A 17,938-nucleotide genomic window follows, 5' to 3' on the forward strand; every position below is an offset into this window, starting at 1 on the left:
CTATAGCAAAAATCTCTCAAAAAAAAAAAAAAAAGAAAAGAAAAGAAACCAGAGAGAGACAGAAAAAGAGGGAAAGTGAGAATCATCCACTAGGAGAAATGGCCATGCCACGATCCCTTCTCCATTCTCCTCTCAGGATTTTGGGCATGCACTCACACACACCTGGTGTGTTTTACAAGCCATCCAGGACTCAAACCACAGAATTGGCCATGTGGAGTCCAGAGCCTTAAGCGTCATACCACCTGCTGACCCACATTCATTGAGATACTGTTAAAGAAATACAACTTGAAATAATTGAAATGATGACATAAATATTTATTTCCATCATAATTTATAGTTCTTTTTGTATATTATTTTTATTTATTCTAAAAATAAACAATAAAGAGATAGAAAGGAAGAAAAACTTACTGAAGAAGAAAAATATGACAAAGTCAACATGCGCCCCTCTCAGCTCCTGCTCTGCTATCACCTTGATATTTTTATTTGTCCTTTAATAAAAAATTGAGCATTGGGACCAACAGTTGGCATAATGGCTATGTCACTGGACTCCCATTTAGTTGACTGCGGTTCGAGTCCCGGACCCGATGGCTTAAACTCACGCCGGGCACATGTGCGTGCGTGCCCAAGATCCTGAGAGGAGAATGGAGGAGAAGGGATTGCGGTGTGGCCATCCCCCCAGGGGATGATTTCTTGCTTTCTGTCTCTCTGTGTCTCTCTGTCTTTCGGGCGAGTGCACACGCCCTATAGCAAAATCCTCTCCCCCCCCCAAAAAAAAAATGATGTTCTTCAGAATATGTGCTTCTCTCTGCAGGTTTACAGAGAGCCAGTGCAAGAGCCCCTTCACCTTACAGGAGAGACTTTGAGGCCAAGCTCCGCAATTTCTACCGAAAACTGGAAGCCAAAGGATTTGGTCAGGGTCCAGGGAAAATTAAGTGAGTGGTCCAGTGCTTGGCACTGAAATCAGATGGTAGATTTTTCTACCTCTTTCTCCCTTATACCCTTACAAATTTTTTTGGGGGGGGGCGGGATTGGATATCCCGATGTGGTAGCAATTATGTCTGAAATTAATTAGAAAGTTGGAAGGAAACAAAAAGAGGAAGTTAATAAAAGGTGACACGAAGGAGAGAGAGAGAGAGAGAGAGAGAGAGGAAGGAGAAAGAGAAAGAACAGTATATTTCAGACAAAAGTATACATTACATCAATATATATTACATTTCCTTTTCCTTATTCTTAGGACAAAATATAACTCCTAAGTCCAATTCGTGGACTCTTTGACACTTTGTAGTTGAAATCCAAGCACAACACTGTTTATTTTTCCTCTTTGGGGGTTTATTAATTTTATCTTAAAATGCCAAAACCAAACCAGGGGATCCAATTTAAGAGCTATTCTATGAGTTCATCTTAAAAGCAGTCCAGTATGATGGAATGTATCCAATGATAGCGATCATGTTTTCCTGTGCTCCCAATGTTTTGGAGAGTGTGTTAAGATAAGGCCTTCACTAAATCGATGGAATAGAATATGCATCTTGCCCTTTCTTCTCTCAGTGGGAGGGCTGGAGATCGAGGCCACACACCTGGGCTCTCAAAACTTACACAGAGCACTGTCCACACGCTGACCTTAGACCACCACTCACCGCCACTTGTCCTTCTTAGGCTCATTATTCGTCGAGACCACTTGCTGGAAGGAACCTTCAATCAGGTGATGGCCTATTCCCGGAAAGAACTCCAGCGAAACAAGCTCTATGTTACCTTTGTCGGCGAGGAAGGGTGAGGCACTAGCAGTTTTATGCAGACACATCAATGTGGGTAGATCAGAGCCCCCAGGATCAGGGATGGTTTCTCCTAAGGGTGAGGGTCACTATAAGCCTTTGCCTCAAGGTGATTCTGATCACATTCACCCAGGAGGTTTTGGTCTTGCCAAGCTTTAGCTTTCAGGTTCTTCAAAAACCCAGCACTGAGTTAGCCTGTGGCTTGGTAATCGAGGTGGCTAGATCCCACATGGCCAAGTGTGGTTCAAGTCCTAAACCTAGTGTCTTCAAAACATAACAGAGGAACCAGCAGATGGCATAATGGTTACATCACTGGATGGACTCCCATGTAGTCAACTGAGGTTTGAGTCCTGGACCCAGCAGCTTAAAACTCACACCAGGTATATGTGCATGCATGCTCAAAATCCCAAGAGAAGAATGGAGGAGAAGGGATTGCAGCATGGCCATTCCCTTTGGAGAGTGGTTTCTTGCTTTCTTTTTCTCTGTCTCTGTCTGTTTCTCTGGCAAGCATACACATACCATATGGTAAAAATCTCTCTTAAAAAAAGAAAAGAAAAGAAAAGAAAAAAGAAAAGAAAAGAAAAAAACAGGTGTGTGTGCACACTCAAAATCCCAGGAGAAATGGGAGAAGGGACAGTGGTGTAGCCATCCCCCATCGAGGCATTTTATCACTTTTTCTCTTTGTCTCTGTGTGTCTCTTGCTCTCTCTCTCTCTCTCCGTCCAGTGAGCACTTGCACCCTGTAGAAAAATTTTTTAAATAAAAAATTATTGGCATACCCTAGATTCCAAAATCACATATTCAAATTATAAACCAAGAATTCAGTTCTAAACCACTGTAACTCCACTTTTTGTGTGGAGTACTCTTCTGAGTACAACCCCAAACCAATCATTTCAATGATTATGGAAAACCATATGAACCATGGAGAGCAAGATCTGGAGGGCGTATTGGAATGAACTCTGGAGTTTTTTAAATGCACCTGCCTGTGCACACATGCATTGTCTTGGGAAATTGTTTCATTGTGCCCCTCACAACAAAGGCCGGCTGTGAGTTTTATCTCCTGGCATTAGATGACCTAAATGTAAAAAGCAAAACAATATAAAAACAGAAACAAAAGGCCAAGAAACACTGCCATAAGAGTTTATTCATAGACTCTGATTAAGAAATATCTCCATGGGACCAGCAGTTGGCATAATGGCTGTGTTGCTGGATTCCCATGTAGCCATCTGTGGTTCGAGTCCCAGACCCGGTGGCTTAAACTCATGCTGGGCATGTGTGCGTGCGTGCCCAAGATCCCTAGAGGAGAATGGAGGAGAAGAGATTGCGGTGTGGCCATTCCCCCCTGGGGGGTGGGGAATGAATAAAATTAAATAAATAATTTTAAAAAATTATCTTCCAAACATTCTACTGAAATTTAAGTTACATTTTTATCTGTAATACTTTCAATCTCTAGTTTAATTGCTTCTTGCTTTAAAAAATTAAATTATATATATATGTGTGTGTATATATATATATACACAATATTGTTGCTATACGGCACATGTACTTGCTGAAGTAACTACCCTCTAGGGGTGATGGCTACACCTCAACCTCTTCTCCTCCTTTCTCCTCTTTAGATTTTGGGCACATTTACACACATGCCCAGTGTGTTTTCTAAGCCACCAGATCCAGGACTCAAATCACATTGTCAACCATGTAGAATCCAGCCACTTTAATCACCATATCACTAACTGGCTCCAGTGTTCTTTCATTTTCTGCAGCAAATTGATACTACTATCATGATCCACTGTAAAGAGCAGAAGCTGTTCTCTGCTTTCCTTAGCACCCCAACTCTGAATGAGCACACTAGAATTTGGATAAGAAACAGATCCCAGTCACTGGGCACATAATGAATTTCCTGGACCTCTTCTTCCTTTGCAGCCTGGACTACAGTGGTCCTTCTCGAGAGTTCTTCTTCCTTTTGTCTCAGGAGCTCTTCAACCCTTACTACGGACTCTTTGAGTACTCTGCAAATGATACGTACACGGTGCAGATCAGCCCCATGTCTGCGTTTGTAGAAAACCATCTTGAATGGTAAGATGTATACTTGCTACTTCTAGATGTTTAGAAGTTCTGGTCTCTATAAGCCATTGTAAGGAGTGATGAGAGTGACCAACAGAGCCCTGGGAGGAAAGCTCTGTTAGTCCTTACCCAGAATACAAGATCAATTACTTAGGATTATGATAATACATCAATTGCAATTCAATGTAAGATAGAATAATTGCCTACTGAGGAGACACTAGGATAAGTCTATTTGGGTTACGAATATTGATAATTTTAGTAAAATCACATGAGTCCCTGGCAGAACTCTTAAAGGTAAGCATGGGTTCAAAATTCTTTGATACTGGACTTTGACTTTGGGAACCAAGGACTTTAGCCCTGTGGACTTCAGCTTCTGCATCTTTTGGTAAAATAAGGCTTGATGATCTCTAAACTTCCTCTGTCTTGAGAGTGCAGTACCTCTTGGGTTGTCTGCTATTGACAAATTGCATAAGAAGATAAGTATCAGTCAATTTTGTATCACTGTATTGGGGACAGACCTCAAATATCAGTCTTAGAAGTCTCCAGAAAGCTGTACAGAACTATAGGGGCATGCGCGTTCCTGCCACATCACCGCCATGCTTGATTTGAAAATTACTCCTGGTCCCACCACAGGAGCTTTAGTTACCTAGAGGGAACTGAGCCCTGGAATCGCTATCGTGGGTTCTTCTCTGACTTGGCTTACCTATGCTGCTGTTGAGGGGAGTTTGGGTGATATCTGAGCCTGTTGGACTTAGAACCCAAGTCACTATGGTTTGGTTATATAGCAGCAATGTAACTGCCCCCTCCCCATCATCCCTAGCTGAGGCTTCCAAAGAGCACACGTGCCTTCTCTCTCCCAGCACACTCTAAGCTCTGAAGTTTTTGAGCCGAGGAAGAATATGTCCTACTCAAATTTTTGCCACCAAAGGAGGCAAAACCTGTCCTTGGTCACCCCTTTGCCTGTAACCTATCAGTAAGTAGATGATGAAGCCTCTGAGGCAGGAAGACACAGGCAGGGGAAGGTGGAGCAGGCATGTCACCATGGAAGGGATTTATGGCCCCAAGGATTGAATGCCAGCACTCACTTATGACACCTTCAGGTAAGTTCCAGTCTAACAGTAGAGAATGCTCTAACCCATGACACAAGAATTTACATGTGCAATGATTGTACATAGTACAATTCCTCAATTCTCTTTTAGTTTGTGAGAATGAAATTTAAGAGGTTGAAAACTAGAGTTCAAAAATTGAGGTTAGCAAAATCAAGAAAGAAATATTTTCATCAAATAGTCATACAACCTTGCGATATGCCGGGCGTTGTAAAGAATACTGTGTGTAATTTAACAGTTGTGAGTTAAGCACATACTACATACTGGAAGGGTACAAAGATAAGCAAAGTCTCTTCCCTCAAGGAAGAGTAAAGGGAGGAACACATGATTGAACCAACAACTACTATATAATATCTTAAATGTCACATACGTGTGCATGTGTATGTATTAGCTTGGTATACATATGTAATTCTGGGGAAAATATCTTACTTTACCCAGTGAGAGACTGGTGAGTGAAGCCCATACATCTCATAAAAAGAAACAATCATGATGGGAAAAGAGGTGGGAGACAACATCAGAAGGCTGTGTTATCTGTGGAGAGCATTATAGATTGTGTTTCTAAAAAGTAAACCTTGGGCTAGTAGGTGGTGTAGTGGTTAAGGTGCTGGCCTCCCACACGGTCAACCATGATTCAAGTCCTGAACGCAGTAGCTTGAAACTCATAGCGGGCCCAAGTGCATGTCTGCCCAAAATCCCAGGAAAATAATAGAGGAGAAGGGATTGCAGTGTGGCCATTTCCCCTAGGGGTGATTTCTCACTTTCTCTCTCTCTGTCTCTCTCTGTGTGTCCAGCAAGCACACATACTTTATAGCAAAAATCTCTCAAAAATATATACATATAAAATAAAATAAACTATTAGATTGTGCTTATAAAAACTAAACCTTGACATAGTGTGGAGAACAAATGTGAGCATGTAAGACTGGAAACAGTCAGACCAACTCTAAAATTGTTGATAAGTCAAGAGGAGGATTAGAGATCAAAACTAAGACAAGGGGCCAGCAAGTGGCATGGTGGTTAAGGTGCTGGACTCCCAAATAGCTGACAGTCGTTCGAGTCCTGGCCCTGTGGCTTGCTATCTCACTTTCTCTATCCGTCTCCCTTTGGGAGGTGTACATATGCTCTATCGTCAATTAAATAATAATTATGATTAATAATAAATAATAAAATTAAATAATCCTTTTTTAAAAACCTATGTCAAAGAGAGGAATAAACTAACTTCAAAGACATCTTGGAGTGAAAGGAGATCGAGCTAGTTGTTTCACTGACTGAATGTTGAGACAAAGGAGAGAAAAAGAGAGAGTAAGTTTGTGGTTTTGTGGTTGCAGAGTTGGGTGGATTGATACTATTAACTTCTATAGGAGTTATGGGAAGAAGATATTAGAGGAAAGATAACATGCAGTTTGTAGTTCCTGTGATCATTATGACCTATGGCCCGAGTTAACAGGAGAGTAGTTGGGCTACGAATTGATAATTAGGAGACACCCACACAGATGAGGTGGTCAGAGGGGGTCAGTTATGAGAGATGAGACCACCCAGAGTTGATGCAGGTGATGAGTGAAGCTCAGGTCCACATAAGTGTGGACAACACTGATATGCCAGATGGGCAGAGCAAAAGAACCCATGAGGGAAGCCAAGCCAGTGGCAAGAGAGCTCAGGGTCTGGGGGCCTGTGAAGAGACAGGAGACAGCCTACTGTGTGAGGGGACAAGGCAGCCTGAAAAGACAGGCCACATGGGTGTGCAAGCAATAGGATGGGGTCTTCGAGTGTTCAGGGAAAAGAATTGGCAGTGTGGCGCTAAGGATGTCAAGGCAGCCCAAGAGGCCAGGCAACCAAGGACACTGCGTGTTGGAGGCTGAGGATAGCTGGGATAAGCTAAATGAGATGAATGAGACTCAAAGCTCTGAAGGAAACCTCTGAGTCAAGCATGCTTCAGTGTGACCACAAAATAAGGCTATGGGGGGCCAGCCCCGTGGCACAGTGGTTAAGCACTATGCTTAGAAAGCTGGATCCCACATGACCAACCAAGCCTCATACCATAGCCTGGGAGCTTGGAAAAAAAAAGAAAAAAATACCAGGCATGTGTGTGAGCATGCCCCAAATCCTGAGGGGATGGAGAAGTGGAGAAAGCTTTACACTGTGAACACGCCCCACTGGACAGGGGAGAGGAGGAGGGGCTTCTGTCATGAGCGTGTGCTCCTTCTGGCAATAGAAAGTAATAATAATAAAATTAAAATAAGGCCACAGGGAAGGCCTAAAGAAAAGCATGGAAGACGCACTGAGCTTGTAGCCTGCACGTTTGCTGGACCACCTACTTAAGAGAGGCCTTTGTCACTTTCCAGTGTGAAGGAGCCTAGCCACCTGCCCAGTCCCCTGCTCTCTATCTGGCTTGTAGCCTACTGCTGATCTTTGTGTCAAGGAGCTGAAGAGGCCCTGTACTATGTCAGTTATACTGCATAGCACTGAGGAGGGGAACGCAGGAGTGTGTATGAATTAGCCCAGTCCTCCAGTTGGATCCCTTACAAGGGCTCAGGAGAACCTGCCCTCAACGTGCCAGTCTCCTTGGTCTAAGAACTTGGCCCAGCATGCCAGTATGCTGACTTCGATCCTCTGATGTCCCCACTCATGTTGGGAATATTTGCTGTGTATCCTGGAAACAAAATTACAGGAGGCTTTTTTAACCAATGAGCAACTTAAACAGAGCTATTTTCAGCACCACAGATTGGATGGCAAGTAGTTATGAAGTGAGCAGGGGACTTCTCTTATGATTTGACGTTCCAGCTCTAATTTTTTTTTTTTTTGAGAGGTTTTTGCTCTAGGGCATGTGTGCTCGCCAGAAAGACAGAGAGAGACAGAGAGACAGAAGGCGAGAAATCACCCCCCAGGGAGGATGGCCACGTTGCAATCCCTTCTCCTCCATTCTCCTCTTGAGATCTTGGGCATGCGAGCACACGCACCCAGTGTGAGTTTAAGCCACCAGGTCTGGGACTCAAACCGTGGTGGACTACATGGGAGTCCAGTGACATAGCCATTACGCTAACTGCTGGTCCCCCAGCTCTAAACACTTTAAGGCCTCAGAATTCTCAACTAGGAGAGAATGCTGGAATGCAGAACAAGCCCACACATCCCCACAGATGCAGGACCAGAGTATATCATGGACCTTCACGTGCGGCTGGACTGCTCATCCCTTACCAGTAGCTCAGAGCTCCTGGGAGAGGGAAACCAGTGTGCCTTTCCAGGGTCACGCCACGGCGGAGTGGACGCGAGCTCCCTGCAGAGTCTTCTGTAGCTTCGAATACAAAGTTATTGTTGGGCTTTGGAGAGTCTTAACTAAATTGCAATGCCAGAGTTACTCCTTTCGTTATTTTCTTCCTTTAAACCATCCTTGTGTCTTGTGGTAAAAGATTTAACAAAGAAAACTTGCAAATTTTCCATTTCCTATGTCCCCAAGTGTCTAATCTTTGACCATCATGTCAGCCAAGGCCACCTAGGAGAGCTCAGCCTGGCTGAAGTGGCTCTTGGACCAGCGTTAGCAACTGTGAGTATTACTGCACCTGCCTGAAAATCTGTCGCTGTCCCTCCTGCAGCCAGGAGGCCCAGGGCACCAAGGAGACCAGACTCCTGAGTCCTCAAATCTGATAGCCCAATACAGGCTGCCTCTAGATGCTTCTTAACCATGAGCAGAATGGGTTTGGCTGGGCTGACCTCAGATCTCCTGTGAGAGGCTCTCCTCCCTTCCTCACTCCTCAGGAGCTCATCATATGATTCGTGGGCCTGAAGGAAGATGACAATCATCTAATCTGTCCATCACTCTGAAGAAAACAGAGAGCTGACAAGATGACAGGGCCCGTCACGAGGACAGCCTTGACCATGTAAAACTGGTGATCGTCCCTTGATGCAGGAGAAGCCGAGGCAGGATTCAGGGTAGAGGGAGAAGGGAGATGTGCCCCTGGATGCCCCTTCCCGGCCCAGCTCCTCTTCACCCTAGAAACACAGCCAGACGTGACCACAGACATGGCAAGGACAGGTCAGCTGCAAAGGATTAAACATTGCCCAGGACTGAAGCACAACAGGGGTATCTTTGCACCGGTCCTTTCTATCTTTTTCTGTTACTCTGGCTATTATCTTTCACTGATCTTCTTCTGGGGCTTTTATTTCTGTTTTATTCTTTCTGACTTCCCCAGAATGTAAAAATTCTGTTCTCTGGGAGCAGAGGTTCTTCTGTCTCATTTTACCCTAGAACAGTGCCTGGCCCAGCAAGGTGTTCAGAACAGCATCTGGTTGACTCCTCGGTGCATAAATGAGCTGTGTTCTGAAAGTCACGCCAGCGTCTTCCCCGTACCAGGGCTGTCAAAACGGAGTGTGCTCCTTCCTCCATGTACAACTGATTGCTCAAAGCTCACATTTTCCTTTGTTATCCGTGGCTCTAAAACCCATGCAGTCAGCAATAGATGCACACGTCCCTTGGGAGCTTTACACTCTTAGGCGCAGCTCTGCACAATGCCCAGACCCTGCTTGCTCTGAGGGTAGGCTTCCTCCTCCTTCTCACGCTGCACCTGCTTCTGCAGTGGCCGCTTCCAGGCTAAGCACCACCTGAAGAAATCCATGGAGAATTACGGACACTGTGTCCTTCCCCCTAATGCTTCTCTTTGCCTGCAGGTACTTGGGCTTCAGTGGGGTCATGCTCTCTGTGATGTTGTGTGGTTCATATGGCAGTTCTTTGTTTTTCTGTTTCGTTTTTCTGACCTCCTCTGAAAATAAGCTGGATGGGAACAGTGGTGGCTCTGTCTTATGTCACTCTAGCCCAGTGCCCAGCACATGGAGGTGTTTAGAACACCGTCTCCTCTCATGTCTCTACTGGACTAAAGCTTAATCAAAAGCCCCAGACAGCGGGACATAGTGACATCACTATTCTACCCACTTCCCTCTTTTCTAGTCGAGTGTTGAGAGTGTTGAGAGAGAGCAATATGAATAAATATAGTGAAAATTCTGTTTTATACACATTAAGTAAATGGAAAACTAAAATCCCTTTTATTTTTGGTCCTTTGACCTAAAAGCTCTTTCCATTGCTGTTTATTTTTATTTTTTTATACATTTGATCACTATACATCATTTGGCTTGCAAAAAAAATTTACCCAACATGAAATACACCTCAGACCAGTCCAGTTGAGAATACTATATATGTTATCATCAACAGATAATAAACCATTACTATGTCCCACAATGTCTTGCCTCTCTATTTTCCCCCCGAGTTCCTTCCCTAAAATGCCTCACACTCTTCCCCTCACCCCCCCTCCTTCCATACTGTCTCCAGTGTCCATAGTGTCCATAACTATTTTCAATGCTTTGACATCTTCCAATCTTTCAGTCTCTACCATAGATTATAGACTTTTTTTTCTTTTTTCCCCCCAAGGGGGATGGCCATGCCACAATCCTTTCTCCTCCATTCTCCTCTTGGGATCTTGGGCACGCACGCACTCGTGCCCGGCATGAGTTGTATTGTATTGTGTAAGTAGTAGATTCAAGGAGCGTTGAGAGTGTGAGAAGAGTTGACTAGCAGAGGGGGGGAAAGGGACCTCTAGGTTGAGGGCCCAGTATTCACAGCAGGACAGAGGGGTGAACAAACAGATAACAGTTTGATATGGTCTGGAAATAGACAAAGAGGTGGGAGAGTTCAGTCCTAGCATGAGGATTACAGCAACAGGAAGTCAGTCACTCATGTTCTTGAAGTAGAGGCAATTCTTGATCAGATCTGTATTTAAAATCAGGAAGTCAACACTAGTTACAAGTGGGAGATAACTTTGAGTGGACAATGGGAATGCTATTTAAGAAACTGGTGAAATAGTTCTTGGAAGAGAGCATGAAGAAGCAAAGTAGGGGAGAAGCAGTGGTAATAGGAGGATGTTTCAGAGAATGAACAAGAGAACAAACTTGGTGAAGCATTACACATGATGGAAGGTTAAGTGTGAAAACTAGAGAGTTTAAAATTAGTGATCACTAGGGCCAGCAGTTGGTGTCATAGTTAAAGTACTGGACTCCCACATGGCTGACTACAGTTCAAGTCCCAGACCCAGCAGCTTGAAACTAATGTTGGGCACCAAGATCCCAAGAGGAAAATCAAGGAGAAAGGGTTGTGGTATGACCACAGTCTTTGTCATAGGCTGGTCTGGGATTTCTGGGTCACGGGCTGGGTGAGTTCTCGTTTTCTGTCTCTGTTTCTCTCTGTCTTTCTGGTGAGCACATGCACCCTATAGCAAAAAAAAAAAAAAAAAAAAAAGATAAAGAAAAGAAGCAACGCTTTTAAAATAACACATTCCAACTTAGCATTATTACATATTGACAGAATTTATTCCTATCTGGAATACACACAGTTTATTTATAACTCATTATTGTTGTTTTCCACCTAGAGCATAGGCCCTAAGAGACCAGAGTCTTCTCTGTAGCTTTCCTAGTCACAGGCTTGTAAATACACATGGAAGGAAAGAGAACGAAGTGTAAGAGGGAAGAAGGGACCATGGGCAGATGGATAGACAGATGGAACCCTGGGTGAATGAAGAATAGATAGACAGATGATTCATGGATAGATAGATGGATAAATAAGATGCCCATCAGTTAACGCTCCTTCATTATGAGAGTTTAAACTCACTCCATTTTTTAGTTCAGAATATTTGGGATTCAGTAAAACAATGCTCATTCTTGAGTGTCATTTAAGTTCCCCGATTGTCCTCTCTCAAATTACCACTAGAAATTCTTTTTCTGTCTTAATCATCCTAAATGCTACTTCTCTCAGAGCAAGTGCACTGAAGTCGAGATTTTCGCTATAGGGCGCGTGCCCTCGCCAGACAGACAGAGAGAGACATAGAGACAGAAAGCGAGAAATCACCCCCCAGGGGGGATGGTCACGCCGCAATCCCTTCTCCTCCATTCTCCTCTCAGGATCTTGGGCACGCACGCAACATGCGCCCGGCGTGAGTTTTAAGCCACCGGGTCCGGTACGCGAACTGCGGTCGACTACGTGGGAATCCAGCGACATAGCCATTACGCTAACTGCTGGTTCCCAATATGACTCACTCTTGATGTAATGGTGTGAGAGGAATTTTCAGAAGTCGGATTTCAAATGGGATGCTTACTCATTCACCACTTCTGTGCAGCCACCGTGTGCTCATTTTGTGTCAGTGCAATGACAAATCTGACCATAGCAGTGTCACAACCAGATATTTCAGGCCCTTAAACCAAAATCTCCATAAAGGAACAAGGCCCTTTGCTGCCTGTAAAATAAATAGAGCCTCCTCACTCCTTCAAGCCCAGCCTGATCTATTTCCCTTTCCAAGTGGACCACTTGGGTGGTTAAAAAAAAAATCTTCTGTTTCAGGTCTTTAGAGGGCATAAGGGAAGGAGGTAAGCTCCTCTGAGCATGTTTAATTTGGCCAAGTAGGGATTAAGTGTAATTGTAGAGTCTTATAGAACTTAAGAAATCCTAGATAACACAGTTTAAGTATCCCTCACTACATCTGCAGTCTTGAATTAGTAGGTAGAAACCACAATATTATGAGAGTCTACAGACCGTCTCATGGCCATTCTACCTCCAAGGACCCTCCTCACAGAGGAACTCAGTGTGTGCTTTGGATGGGGGTCTAGATTCAGATAGCCTCAGCCCCAGTCACAGCCCTCCCCAACGGTGCCTGGGTTTTCTCCTAGGCACCTTCAAGGGCTTTGCTAGTCCCATCTCTTGCTTCATCTAGATAACCCTCCTAGTAGGCAAAAGTCACCACGAAGTATGGTGATTAGCTTGATTCATTGTGACTATGTCCATCCTGTCCACTTCTTGTTTTATGTAATTTTGTAAGCTAATTGTTTTCCTGAGAGTGAAAGACAGGGAGGCACCCCCAACAGAGTTGCATGCCATGATCCCTTCACCAGCCTTTCCAGCCAGGATCATGAGTGCACACCTGGGTATACAGGTCAACCGAGGAACCACACCAGAGATCCTCCAAGTGGCCCAGCTCCACTACAGCAGCACGTTACCTCTGCACCACTGCGTCGTCCTGCCTGTCCCTGTCTTCAACTTTTTTCAGACTTGAAACTCAGAGAATATTGTATTTGATTCTTCTGTAATTTCAACTTTATCAGTGGTTAGAAAAATGCAAATTAAGATCATGATGATATTTCACATATAACTCTTTTTGGCAAAAAATAAGGAAGTTTGGAGGTGACGTAGATAAAAGTATACTCTCATGCATTGCCTATAGAAACATGAATTTTTTTTTTTTTTGGAGAGGTTTCTGCTATAGGGCACATGCGCTCGCCAGACAGACAGAGAGAGACAGAGAGACAGAAAGCGAGAAATCACCCCCCAGGGGGGATGGTCACACCGCAGTCCCTTCTCCTCCCTTCTCCTCTCGGGATCTTGGGCATGCACGCACACACGCCCGGCGTGAGTTTTAAGACACCAGGTCCAGAACGCAAACTACGGTCAACTACGAGGGAGTCCAGCAACATAGCCATTATGCTAACTGCTGGTTCCCCTAGAAACATGAATTTTTTACACCCTTTTTCAGGGGAAGGGGACACAATTCACAACATAAACTAAAAATTTTAAAACCAGCATGTTTTTTGGCCCACGAATTTCTCTCACAAAAACAAATGCCCTAGTAATGCCTATATTAAGTACTTTTGTAATAATAGGTAATATTTATTCTTTATTATGGACCAGGTATCTCTGTGAATCTCTATGTGCCTTACACAGCCTGTTATGATCTCCCTATTGTGGTTTTCTTTTTTTAGGTTTATTTATTTCTTTGGAGAGAGAGAGAGACAAAGAAAGAGATAGCCACAGAGATATCGGCAGCCCTGACAGGGTCTCCATGCCACAGTCCACCCCCAGTGTCAGCTGACTTGGATCACAGGCATGCACACACATATAATCAGGGAGGTCCCACAACATGAAACCAGGACCTTTCCCGTGTGGGTCCAGTTGTTTTGCTGCTGCACCACTACCTGCCACGTGATCCCCACACCTTACAAAGGAATAAACTGACAGTCATAGAGCTTTAAAACTTGCCCAAGGTGACGCCTTATAAGTGGCAGAGCAAGGGGTCAAACGCATGAGGTCTGGTTCTAGGGTGCAGGCTTTCAAAAGCTGTACTAGAATGCCTAATGAAACAAACAAGGGTATTTATTTCCATGTAATTTGTAAAGACACAAACCCAGAAGCAACAGCAATGTCCATCAGCAAAGGAACGGTTAAGTTCATTACAGCACATCTACCCTGCATAGTAATGTGAAGTAGAAGGAGATGAATCAGAATCTAAACAGGTGGTGAAGAGGGGTTTCCTCAAGATATCGTGGAGAGAAAAAAGAAGCAGAAAAGCATGAATAATAAAATTCAAAGATTAAAAATTAATGGCCCCCAACCTCCATGAGTATGGATATGAATAAATGAATATAAATGTGTTCATATGTGACTATATGACTTGGATGAAAAATATGGAAGTGTACATCTTAGATTTATGACATGTGTTGCAGGATAAAAACTGAAGTGAGGGAACCAGCAGTTAGCATAATGGCTATGTCGCTGGACTCCCACGTAGTCGACCGCGGTGCACGTCCCAGACCCGGTGGCTTAAAACTCACTTTGGGCGCGTGTGCGTGCATGCCCAAGATCCCAAGAGGAGAATGGAGAAGAAGAGATTGTGGCGTGACCATCCCCCTTGGGGGGTGATTTCTCGCTTTCTGTCTCTATGTCTCACTCTGGCGAGCGCACACGCCCTATAGCAAAAAAAAAAAAAAAAAAAACCCCTCCCAAAAAAAAGGAAAAGAAAAAAAAAAAAAAACTGAGGTGAGAGGGCCAGTCAAGCAAGGAGAACGCCAACCAATGATAATAAGAAAATATGTATAATCGTATTTATGAATTTATATACAGACCTCTTAGAAGTGAATTCACCTATACACTGCTTTACAGCTGAAGGCTTGCTGGGTTTCACACACTGTTGTGCACATGAACTTTCGGCATATTATAAATCCCCCGTGGGGTTGGCCCTGTAGCACAGCAGTTAAGCACTGTGCATTGGGAGCCAGATCTCACATGGCCACCCACAGTTCAAATTCCAGTCAGGCAGGTTGAAAAACACACCAGGCACACGTATATACATACCCCAATTCCTGGCTGGATAGAGAAATGGAGGAGAAAGGATTACGGCATTGCATGACTGCACCCCCATTGGAGTTTTCTCTCTCTCACTATCTCTTTCTCTCTCATACTGGCAAGGGAGCACATTCCCTCTGATGATTAAAAAATAAATAAATAGGTACCAGCAGTTGGCATAATGGCTATGTTGCTGGACTCCCATGAAGTCAACTGTGGTTTGAGTCTTGGAGCCGGTGGCTTAAACTCATGCCGGGCGTGTGTGTGTGTGTGTACCTAAGATCCCCAGAGGAGAATGGAGGAGAAGGGATTGCGGCATGGCCATTACCGCAGGGGGTGGTTTCTAGCTTTCTGTCTCTCTGTCTCTCTCTGTCTTTCTGGCAAGCACATGCGCCCATAGCAAAAATCTCTCCAAATGAATAAATAAATAAGGTAGATGGTGGTGTGGTGGTTAAGGTGGTTGAATCCCACATGGTAGACTGCATGGTCAAGTCCTGAACCTGGTGATTTAAAAAAAAAAAAACACATACACTGAGCACATGTTCATGTGTGCCCAAAATCCTGAGAGAAGGGATTGCAGCATGGTCATCCTTCCTGGGGGGTACTTTGTCTCTCTCTCTCTCTCTCTCTCACGCACCTGATTGCAAAATTAAATAAATACATAAATATAACATATGTATAGACTACCATGTTCATCCTATTTCTCATTTTTTCCCTTTTTTATCCAATTTTGCCACTTTGACCCCCTTTACTCTTTACAAAAACCTTTACTAATTCCCCACTTTCTACAAAATGGAGTCCAGATGGCTCAAATTCTTAGGATAGCCCATGCACAGTGACCTCCTGCTCTGAAACACCTTCTGCCCCCACCAGCTCCTCATACTTTCCTTAAGACTTTGCCATACTCCCCAAATACACCCATTTGTTTCTTCTGGTCTCTCTATGTCATTTTCATGAACCTGAATTTTGTCCACCCTCGAGGTTCACATAGCGTATGATAGATGAGGCTGGATGGTGAGGCAGCAGTGAAACGTGATGTTCCAAGAGCCTGACCCACAGGGGAGGGTTCTGGGTTCCCAGCTGGAGACCTCCCTGAGTACACCAAGCTCATGTGTGCTCGTGCTCTGTGGCTGACTGAAGCTGGGGGGTGGGTCATGGTATCAGGTCCTATTGGGGGAGCTGTCTCTCTTTCTCACTCTCTCTCCATCTCTGTCTCTTTCTCACTCTTGGAAGAAACTCTTAGTAAAATATTATAGAGTTCTCTCATTACTCCTTTCCTGAATGTTCTGTTCCAGATAAATATGTTTGTTCTATCTTAAGTTATTCTAGGAAGCAAAGGTTTTCAACACTTTTTTTCCTCAGATTTTTGCCATATGACGAGTGCCCTCAATGGACGGAGACATAGATACAGAGAGAGAGAGAGAAAGTGAGAAATCACTGGTGGGCCAGGGAGGGTGGCCACGGCTTCTCCATTCTTCTCTAAGGATTTTGGATATGTGCCCATGTACATACTTTTTCGCTAGAGCCTTTTAGCTAATGAAATTTGCATTCAATCCCAATATCTGGAAGAGATGAAAATGGTGCTGATCTCCAAAAACGAAGAGTGGCCAGTCAGTTGACCACTCAGACTCCCCTTCTTCCTTTCCATGTCTGTGCTTCTAAGCAAAACAGTCTGAGAAAACGCCGCTCTAGTCTGCTGTCTGTCACTCATTCCATCTCTCCCTGGCTACTTTGCAGCATGATGATCTGTGTGAATGTGTTAGTGTCAAGACTGGACCAGGGCTGCCCTTTACTGCCTTTACCATTGGCACCAGCATGAGTCCCGGTGCAGAGACAGCACCCTTCAGTTCCTGAGACAGAATACCCAGAGTGTACAAGACAAATCTGGGTTTAAATTCCTACTCCAGCTCTCAATGCTATGGGACTATGGGCAGGTGTCTTGACCTGTCTCAGCCCCAGTTGTTCAGATCCACATAAAGGAGATAATTGTGTTTGCTGTTGTTTGAATGCTATAGCCTCCAAATTTCAGTTGGTTGAAACCTAATTGCTGGTGCGATAGTGAAGCCTTTAGGAACTGATTAAATGATGAGATGAGATGATGATCTCTCAATAGATGGGGTTCAGAGCCCTTATGAAAGAACTTCAAAGAGCAAGTCACTCTCTTCGACTCTGTGAGCTCACAGAACTCATTCCCTTTGCTTTGCCCTTTCATCCCTTCTGCCATGTGAGGGCTCAGGAAGAAAGTTCTCATGAGACGTGTAACCTGGCAATGCCTTGGCCTTGGCCTCTCCAGCCTCCAGAACTGTGAGAAACTCATTTCTGTTGTGTATGAATTACCTAGTCTGTGGTACTCTGTTACAGCTGTAGAAGCACACTAGGCTGTGTCTGTATCAGTTTGCAGGGTTGCCATAACAGAGGACCCCAGACTGGGTGGCTTAAACAATAACAATTTACTTTTTCAAAATCTGAAAGCTGGAAGCTGGAGATCAAGGTGATGTCAGATTTGGTTTCTTCGGGAGCCGCTCTCCTTGTCCTATAAATGCCACCTTCCATGTCCTCGCTGATCTGTACACACGCATGTCTGTGTCCTAACGTTCTCTTTTTGTGAGAACGTCAGTCATACCGACAGGACCCACCCATATGATCTCATATTAACTTAATTGCCTCTTTAAAGACCAATTCAGTCTCCAAATATGGTCACATTCTAAAGTGCGATGGGTAACTTCAAAATAGGCATTCTGGGGAGACATAGTTCAGCCCACACTCGTGCCTGGTGTGCATGATGGTTTTAAAGATACAAGAAAACTGACTGGCACTCAGGAGGCATTTAACAAACAGCACAGATGAATATTTTTCTCCTGA

The 17,938-nt window shown here is 44.2% G+C and overlaps 1 protein-coding gene across 1 annotated transcript in view; it reads left to right on the plus strand.

The window, feature by feature from the left end:
• Nucleotides 1-17,938, plus strand: part of HECW1 (HECT, C2 and WW domain containing E3 ubiquitin protein ligase 1) — a 321,373-nt gene that overhangs the window by 269,427 nt on the left and 34,008 nt on the right. The window contains exons 20-22 of the mRNA XM_006148902.3: nucleotides 812-932; nucleotides 1,654-1,767; nucleotides 3,689-3,841. Coding sequence (XP_006148964.1) covers nucleotides 812-932; nucleotides 1,654-1,767; nucleotides 3,689-3,841 — 388 coding nt within the window. The remainder of the gene's footprint in view (nucleotides 1-811; nucleotides 933-1,653; nucleotides 1,768-3,688; nucleotides 3,842-17,938) is intronic.

The sequence above is a fragment of the Tupaia chinensis genome, unplaced genomic scaffold (genome assembly GCF_000334495.1).
Source record: "Tupaia chinensis unplaced genomic scaffold, TupChi_1.0 Scaffold000249_1, whole genome shotgun sequence".
NCBI classification, from domain to species: Eukaryota; Metazoa; Chordata; class Mammalia; order Scandentia; family Tupaiidae; genus Tupaia; species Tupaia belangeri.